Source organism: Brachyhypopomus gauderio, chromosome 10 (genome assembly GCF_052324685.1).
Source record: "Brachyhypopomus gauderio isolate BG-103 chromosome 10, BGAUD_0.2, whole genome shotgun sequence".
In the NCBI taxonomy this organism is placed as follows: domain Eukaryota; kingdom Metazoa; phylum Chordata; class Actinopteri; order Gymnotiformes; family Hypopomidae; genus Brachyhypopomus; species Brachyhypopomus gauderio.
The window spans coordinates 14,108,456-14,117,482 of record NC_135220.1 but is presented as its reverse complement, the minus strand read 5'-3'; the positions used below and the strand labels follow the sequence as shown (position 1 = coordinate 14,117,482).

The 9,027-nt window shown below is 44.4% G+C and overlaps 1 protein-coding gene across 2 annotated transcripts; it reads right to left on the bottom strand.

Annotated features, from left to right (window-relative positions):
- Nucleotides 1–1,938: 1,938 nt before the first annotated feature.
- pofut3 (protein O-fucosyltransferase 3) lies at nt 1,939–7,790 on the bottom strand. Of its 2 annotated transcripts, none has more exons than XM_077019733.1 (4): nt 7,531–7,788; nt 6,546–6,798; nt 3,253–4,088; nt 1,939–2,626 (listed from the first exon to the last, which is right to left on the bottom strand). In XM_077019733.1, exons 1-4 carry the CDS (start codon nt 7,609–7,611, stop codon nt 2,402–2,404), a joined length of 1,395 nt encoding a protein of 464 aa, XP_076875848.1. In that variant the 5' UTR covers nt 7,612–7,788; the 3' UTR covers nt 1,939–2,401. The 2 variants fall into 2 exon arrangements, with proteins under 2 accessions (XP_076875848.1, XP_076875849.1); XM_077019734.1 differs by lacking the exon at nt 1,939–2,626 and adding an exon at nt 2,701–3,000 and having other exon boundaries at nt 7,531–7,790.
- Nucleotides 7,791–9,027: the final 1,237 nt, after the last annotated feature.

Here is a 9,027-nt window from a genome sequence, read left to right as displayed (position 1 = left end):
GATTTTACCTTTATCATGCTCTGTTTATCCCCTCCTCTGTCTGTCTTGGTATTCCATGTGTCCATGTTTTGGTTTTCCCATGTGTTCTGCCACACCCCTGTCATTTGTTACTCCACCTTCTCATCATTTTCAGCTGTGTCTTGTTTAGTTCCTTGTTTAGTCGTATATATAAACCCTGGCTGTGTTCGAAATAGCCTACTACATACTGGATACTGCATACTTGTCCTCGTAGTAGTATGCAGTACAGTTTCCAGTATGCAACAAAAGCAAAACATACTACGGGGTCACGTGATCATAGCGTTGCATGATGGGATGCAGTACACCACAAAGATAGCTCTGTTCGCGTACTGGAATATTTTGCGGAAGTAGTAGGTCATCCGGGTATGTTTCACGTACTGGAAAATTTCATTTTGGTCACATACTGCATAGGCTACGGCATACTGATTTGGGGCTCGATCAGTACGCCAGTAGTATGTAGTAGGCTATTTCGAACACAGCCTTTTGATTTTGTTTAGTTACATCTATCATCTTGTACTACAAGGCTTTATTTTGGACAAATGTGATTTTATTCACTTTTATTTTTTCGCTCGCAGGACGCAGGGTTAACTGTTCCTAGGATCAAAAAGATCACAGCAGGTGGAAGAGCCTTTTCTTTTAAAGCTCCACAATTGTGGAATAATCTTCCTGCCTCTATTCGGGACTCAGACACAGTCTCAATGTTTAAATCTCGACTAAAAACCTATCTGTTTACTTTGGCCGTTGATTAATCTGTTACATATTTACCACATCACGTATCTTTTCTCCGAGGTTCACTTGGGGAGTAACACTGCAATCGGAGCCTACAATACCAGCATCACTGCTCCGGCACGGAATGAAAGCCTGGCGTTCATCAACAGACATTTACAGTGACAATATCAAAACCCAGAACTTTCATTTTTACCTATTACTTAGTCTGATTGTGTGATTTGTGTGTGACTTGTGTATTTGTCTGTATTTTGTGTAATTTGTGTGTTAACGGGCCGCCCAATGGAGGATGGATTCCCTTTTGAGTCTTGGTCCTCCCAAGGTTTCTTCCCCACCATCTAGGAAGTTTTCCTTGCCACTGTCGCCTTTGGCTTGCTCATTAGGGATTTGGACCCATAGTATTGTTAACCTTGTAAATCCTGTAAAGCGCTTTGTGACAACATATGTTGTGAAAAGCGCTATACAAATATATTTGATTTGATTTGATAAATGGGGTAAGGATAAACAGCGTAGTAATAAATGGGGTAGGGATAAACAAGATAATAAAACAAGTGACAAATTAGGTAGAGATCAATGAGGTAATGATAAACGGTCTCAGGAGTAGCTGATGAACTGCATACCAATATCCATCCATCCATCCATCTATCCATCTACATCCGGGTCCGGGTCACGGGGGCAGTTGTCTAAACAAGGAGGCCCAGTTTGACATGTCCGGAGCGTCTCACCAGGGAGGCACCCAGAGGGCATCTGGACTACCTGCCCAAACCACCTGAACTGGCTCCTCTACGTGGAGCAGCGGCTCTATGCCGAGTCTCTCCTGGATGACCGTACTCCTCTATGGGAGACCACAGACACCCTGCGGAGGAAACTCATTTCAGCCACTCGTATTTGTGATTTATTGACCAATAAATTGAGAGCTTGAGTAAATAATAGATGCAATGAAACATGCAGTCTGTAATTTTGTAGTTGCATGTGTACATTAAAAAAATGCACCTATATGTGTCTCCACTTACTATATACAGCAGAGTCCATTAAAGATTATTGTTTACCTATTGAATATATATTTATCCTAGACCAAATGATTACTATATTATTACTATATTACAGTTTTTTATGACTGCTAACATCCTTTTGTCCAATCTGTAGTCACATTTTCAAAACTCTAAACACAGTAAACACAACATCAGTCTTCAGTGGAAATACAATTAGTACAATTCATTTTTGCACACAATGCAGTCATTTAAGATGTTTCTACAATGCTTACATTTTCTTATATTACATTATATACACACAAGGTTACCCAATAACAAAATTCTGGATTATTCTTGTCTTATTTACAAATGCTTGCGCACAGCATATCAAAAATGAAAACCTATGGTTCAAAACCTTAAATATCGTATACAAGTTCTGAACAACACCAGGGATAAACAAGAACAACACCAACCTCCATCCTACGAACAGTGAAAATACTGTACTACCCTCTCTTGTTTAACCCCTCCGTATGTGTGTGTGCGTGTGTGTATTTATATAGCTAAATAGCTAGATATATAGCTAGATAGATAACACACACACACTACATATATTTTTACAAACACAAATACACACTGTGTCTATGTACGTATAGATATATTGACAGACACTTCAGGAAGTATATGTCTCAGTCACTGAAGACCTCCCTCCAGAACTGTGCCAGTGTGAAGTTTCTGTTGCGTAGTGCGAGCTGTCTCAGGGCTCCGGCTTCTCTCACTGACTGCTCATAACTGCCTCTCCAGACGCGGCGCAGAGAGGAGCTATTGGGAGGAACTGCTGCAAAGTCGAACGTCTTCGGAGGCGGGCATGTGAGATGATCTCCTTCAGCCTGCCAGACTCTGGAGGCCAGGCCCTGTCAGGGAGAGGAGACGGTATGTGACATGGAAAACAACTGAAAATGTGTTGACATGGCAACACAAGCACAGTGAGCATACCAAATCCATACTCTCAGGTTTTTCAAATGTTTATTCATCAGTATAATTCACTCCAGATGCCTTAAGAGACCAGGCAGCATGAGAGTCAATAAAGCCTTTTAGATTCCAAGCTGCTTCTGTCTTCCATGACCATCGTTCTTTAAATGGGGAGTAACATCCATCCAGACGTTTCCCTCAGCGTTTAACAAACGACGGACCAATCAGCACATCACTACTTCACAATAGACTTGGACATGACGAGTTATAAATGTACAGCTGATCTATTGCAATGCATCCCAAACAAATTCTGCATCTGAAAAACACAAAAAAAACCCACTCTGAGTTTCCTGACTCTAACATGGTTCTGTTTATTGCTATTCCACTGGGGCAGGTTTTCTACTAGCCTCAGGTCATACCTAGTTAAATCTGAGCTAATTCGAGAATAATCACCGTGTCCGTGACTAAGTATCCTCCCTGTGCCACTGTGGTTAGGGAAAAACAGGCTGTGGCATTTCTTTGCTGTAATTTTAAGCTGAAATGGTACCACAGTCAAAGAACAGGTTACCTTCTTTTTCCTGTTGATATTCTCCCACACCCTGTTGCAGACCATGCACTCAAACGCGTCGATGAAGTTATCCTGCGTGACATCCTGGACGCCCCACGTGCGCTCCGTCAGCTCTTTAACGAGTCTCTGGTTGGAGACGTCTCGCCTCAACTTCCAGTCCAGGTAAGTCAAATACTCCCCGTCGTTCTCGTCCAGCCTCTTTAAATACTGGGCCAGTTTCTCTGGGGGCTCGTGTGGGTCGACCACAACGGCGCTTCTGTTGCTCGGCAGCCAGGTGTGAATGTTCGGGGCTCCGTAGTACACCGGCACCACGCCGAGCTTGAGCGGACGCCACAGTTTCTCTGTGATGTAGTCGTCGCAGACTGCGTTTTCAAAGGCCAGGATGAACTTGTACTGGGCTAGGATGCGGTAGAAGCCCTGGTCTTCCATGGCGGTGGACTCCCTTAAATGGGCAGGAAGGTCCTTGTTGTGCAGGCACTGGCCGTACGAGTCCACACGGATGTGCTTCATGAGCTCCCACACGTACGTGTCTCTGTCGGACGGTGGGTCACAATCCGACTGCACGTAGACCACGGGAGCCAGGGTGCGTCTCAGGTGGTTCTTTTGGGCCTGGGGCAGGAGGAAAGCGTGCGAGGTAAGTACACGGAGGCTCTCCAGGTGCTGGGTGGTGAGGGGGAGATGGGAGTGGTGGCTGAAGGTGGCCGTGTGGTTAAACAGGGTAATGACAGGCTTGTGGAAAAGCTTGTAGTTGTTCTTGGGTGACTCCTCGTGAAAGAGAGCCCACTGGTGTTGGTCCATCCTTGGTAGAGGGAGACTGTCAACGTTGAAGTCTGTGCCTTATAAGAACAAAAAGAGCGACAGAGTTGCTAACATTGCCATTTGTTCATCCGCCACTGTTTTCAATTGTAGTTGGTTCGTTCAAAACACGAATCCAACCGTCACGTCTCAGTCAGCCACATAGCAGAGTCAACACCCGCAAGCTTCAAACACAGATCTCACCCCACACCTCCAACCAAACCCCCCACACCACTTAAGTACCGGCTGTTCACCACACACTTGTGTGGCTGTTCACCACACACCTGTTTTGTTTCACTTCTCCCTATCCACCTCCCTCTCTTCCTTTTCTCTATCGTTCTATGCCTTTTACTCCCTTGTTCGTCTTTGTCCTTTTGTGTCAGTCTGCCTTTGATCCTGCCTGTTTTGTGTTTAAATAAAGCCTTGTTTGTTTTATTGTACTCACATCTCCTCACTCTGCTCACCTGACATCACAACAATGAAGCAAAACCTTTATACCACATCAACACAGTCGCACCAAACAAATGTTCACCTCAGCGGCACTTACACCTGAGGTCTGCAAAATCAGAACTGACATCTCCCTCAGGTGACCCGAAGGTAGCAGCGTCTCCAGGACAGAGAACAGCGCTGCTGTCAGAACCTTCCACCGCAGAAGGTTACAAACTCAGCCGTGGACTGTCACACTCGTCTGACCCACTGACTTCTCTCGCCGCTGGAAGTCAGAAGGCTGATCCGAGACAGGACCAGTGTAACCTGGAGTTCGCCCCTAGCACTTCTCCTCCGACACTCGGTGAGCCTCCCCCAGAAGAAACAGAAGCGTCGCCTCCTTCACAGTTGCCATGGGATTTCTATGGAAACACTTAGGTAGGAGGATACATTTACTGATGCTGTCTTCAATGGCTTTAAGCACTTCTGTCAAGCCTTTCGGTGTGTAGTCTCATTTACAGGTTGAGCCATTTGAATCTGTAGATCTTTGATAGCAGCAAATCTATTTTTGGCAAGTGGGTATGGAGCTTTTGCTTATTTGGCCTGCTGCAACTATAAACCACAGACCTCATTACAGTAATTGTGCGTTAATTTCTCCCCGGAGACCACAATGACTTAAGTGATGCTGAGTGCCCTGAAGCTTCATCAGGTATTCACTACGAGTGTTGGTCTGCCAACAGAAGAAAGCATGTAGATTATAAAAGAACACAAATAGTGCGCAAAAAGCAAGAAGTGATCTACTTAAATGTTTTAATGATGCTGGCCTGAACCCTTCAAAAGAAAATGACTCACTGTACTAAGCAAATGGGTTTGATGCATAGAATCAGCAGTGTGCACCAGGTAGTAGATTAATTAGCTAGCTTCTGCAAATTAGTGATAATCTGTGCTGCTGAGAGATTAAGTAATCGGATGATGATCGGATGACGGTCTGGGACTCTGCTCGGCTGGTTGTGATGTTCACACTGGTCTGCGAGGTGAGACAATTAGTCGATTGAAGGTATTTAGTGCACAGCTCAAGGTAGCAGGGTCAGCAAAGCCCAGATGAGCCTTAGTGCTGGAGGGCCAAGACATTCCACTAGCACCAGCACACACTCGCAAGCAAGTAACGATTTTTGCAGAATATAAAAAAACATCAAAAACTAGATTCATAACTAAGATGTACAAATTCCACTCCCTCTAATGTTTTATCTTCTGAATAAAGTTTGGGTTCTTAATCTTTAGATTGTTATTATTCTCTCTTACAGTGCTTGTTCAGCAACTCATTTGATTAGAGTGAGTAGCACCTGTGCACACAATGGCCCTGCAAGTGCAATGTTCAGGTTTGGAAGGGTAAAACCACACACACCCCTCACCTCAGCACCTTTAATGGACAGCAACAGTGACGTTGTCATTTACTGCTGCATGTGTGCCAGCTGTTTGCAAAATCATTTATTCTTCACTCCTGGGCTGCAAATCTGTCAGTCAGCCATGGTGTGGCAATGTAGACAAAGAATCTGACCAGAAATCCCCTGTGGGGTATATATATATATATATTACACATGAATGCAGCACCCTGTAATAGGTGAAACAAACTATTAACACTCGATTAGTTTTGAGAGTTCTAAAGCCCTTCTCATTCAACACTTCTTTTTTCCTTTTTTCACAGTGAGTAACATTTTAGAGGTTAGCCTTACTCTATCTACTTGTTGAATTTGATATTTACCCATCATCTTCAATGTTATTGCCATTTGTCAAGTCTCTCTCTCTCTCACACACACACACACACACACACACACACACACACACATATATACATATATATATAAAAAGACTCTGTTTTAATTTTAGCCTATTCAAATGTAGTCCACAGTAAATTGTATGTTTTTTTCTAATCCTTTCTGTAAAAATGTTCAGCACAACACAATTCCTCTCAAATAATGTACAAGCTGATTTTGGCCTCTTTTTCTGCATAGCAAAATATACACTTAACAGCATTCAGTAAATCTTCAGGAAACCAAGCCCGAGCCACTCACCATAAAACAGGAAGGCTTGTGTAGACGGGTGAGAATGGTATGACTTGTTGATGGTAAAAAAGCACCTGTTATTCCCACATTCTCCAAGGCGTCCCAGCTCCCCAGTCAGTGGGGACCACCACACAATAAATGGGTACCACTGGTCCTTTGGCGGACTTGTGTCTGGGTGTGCCTGCACGCGTGTCATCTCCTCTCTGTCCACAAGGGGGAGTGTGTGCGCTGTCCGATCAAATTGGCTCAGCTCTTCTACAACCTGAAAACAGAAGGAAACTTGGTGACGAGAGGCGCCCGCATAGCGGACATCTGTGATGGCTCAGGCCTTCTTATGAGATTTCAGTATACACCCTAGATATAAACGTGCAAGTGGGGTAGATTTGATATCAAAGCAAAGACGGTCGTTCATTACAACGCTTCATGCGGGTGTACGAAATACCAGTGACGTTGATTTTAATATGTATTTATGAATGGATGCCATGTAAAAAATTGACAAAAATGGCACATGACAGGAACACATAAATAATTGAAAAGCAGTTGACAGGTCAGTTCATTTTTTGTGCAAAGGATGAAATGGCAAAATCAAAGTCACATGTTTGGCCTAAGCTGTGTTAGGCAGGAGAAACACAAGACTGCAGCCCTGCTTCAGTACTGAGACAGGCTCTCTCCATCAGCGTGGATGGATATAAGGAAATGTGATGAAACTTGTGGTTAGAGGGAGAGACAAGGACGAGCAGGTACACGAGAGAGCCTCGTGGACAGCACTGCGCTCCTTACACTGATGTTGCACTGATTTCTGCGGATATGTGCAGTTGTATTGAATCGCGTAGCTGAGCAGGAGACTAACGTCTCGGCGTATGCACAGCATATGCACACAGCCTTCATTACTCAAACGCAAAAGTGTTTTTACCCTCAAACAAACCCAATTCGCTAACTTGCATGTAGAGAGAGCGACGAGCCCAATGTCTACGATGAGAAATCTTTTAGTTACCTGATAGGTTATGATTAGAAAAAGAAACGCTGAAACGCAGAGGCAAAGAGCTAAAAGTTTCTTGACAAAAAGTCGCGCCATGTCAAGAATCCTGTACGAAAGAATGCAGTCAAAACGACTAACACCATGACTGGCGGAAGCTCTGAAGGACGTTTTTGCACTTTAACTTTGTTTAAAGGGAGTTATGGTCGCGTTGATCGGCCATTTTCCACGAAGCCTAGACTTCCTGCCCGTGATCGGACCAGCCCGGTGGAGGGGGAGGACCAGCCCGGTGGAGGGGGAGGACCAGCCCGGTGGAGGGGGTGGACCAGCCCGGTGGAGGGGAGGAGCAGCCCGGTGGAGGGGGTGGACCAGCCCGGTGGAGGGGAGGAGCAGCCCGGTGGAGGGGAGGAGCAGCCCGGTGGAGGGGGAGGACCAGCCCGTCTCCATCGTGAGAGCTCTCCACTCTCCACATATGGGCTGAAGGTCGGTGGTCTTGGATCAGAACTCAGATCTGATGCCAACGGGGACGTCATCATTAGCAGTAACGCTTTTAAAAATGATACTACAATGAAACGTAGAAACGATGCAAAAAGCATTAAAGTCCTTATATTGTCTTCACAATCTAGTACATCTGTTAATGTTTTACTGACTTTGGCTTCATTCACGCAATCTCTTAAGCGATTCGTTATTCGAAACCTAAACTAAACCTATAGCCTACTTGTTGAAGTCACACGACAGCTGCCAGCGCTAAAACCATATTAATATGGCGACGTGACAGCTGTTAGAATAAAATCAGGTGTGTGTGTGAGAGAGAGAGAGAGAGAGAGAGAGAGAGAAGCATCCTTTAATATTGAAAAACTTCAATATTTCTGTTGAGAAGCAGTGTACTATGCTAATCTATGTTTTTTCTAGCTATTTAGAACCATATACACATTTCGGAGAGCGACAGCTCGCATCCACGCAGCTACTGTTCACAGGAACGTGCTTATGAATTTTCTAATTCTAAAGTCACTATGACAGCGATCCAGAATCACGGAGCTTTCTGTGTGCGCGCGCTCGCGTACGCGCGTGTGCGCGCGCGCCACTCGGTGTGGTCACCTCCATGGCAACGAAACGCAGACATGTCTCCCGGGTTTTAGGAGAAATAATTCATTTACAAAGTCTTTTTACAAGTTTACACCTGACAAAGATGTATTGTATTTTTTGTATGAACATCACAAAACAATTTACCAGGGGCCATTTCTTAACAACAGCTTACAAACCGGATGCACATTTAGTCATTAAATGTTTGCATTATTTCAATCAATCAATCAATCAAATTTTATTTATATAGCGCTTTTTACAACAGTTGTTGTCACAAAGCAGCTTTACAAGTGCCGAGTCCTAGCCCCCAGTGAGCAAGCCAAAGGCGACAGTGGCAAGGAAAAACTCCCTAGTTTTTTTTCCCTAGTTAATTAATTCTGGTTAATTAATGTTACAAACAAGGTTAAGGCGCTAAACTGTAATTAGGAAGTT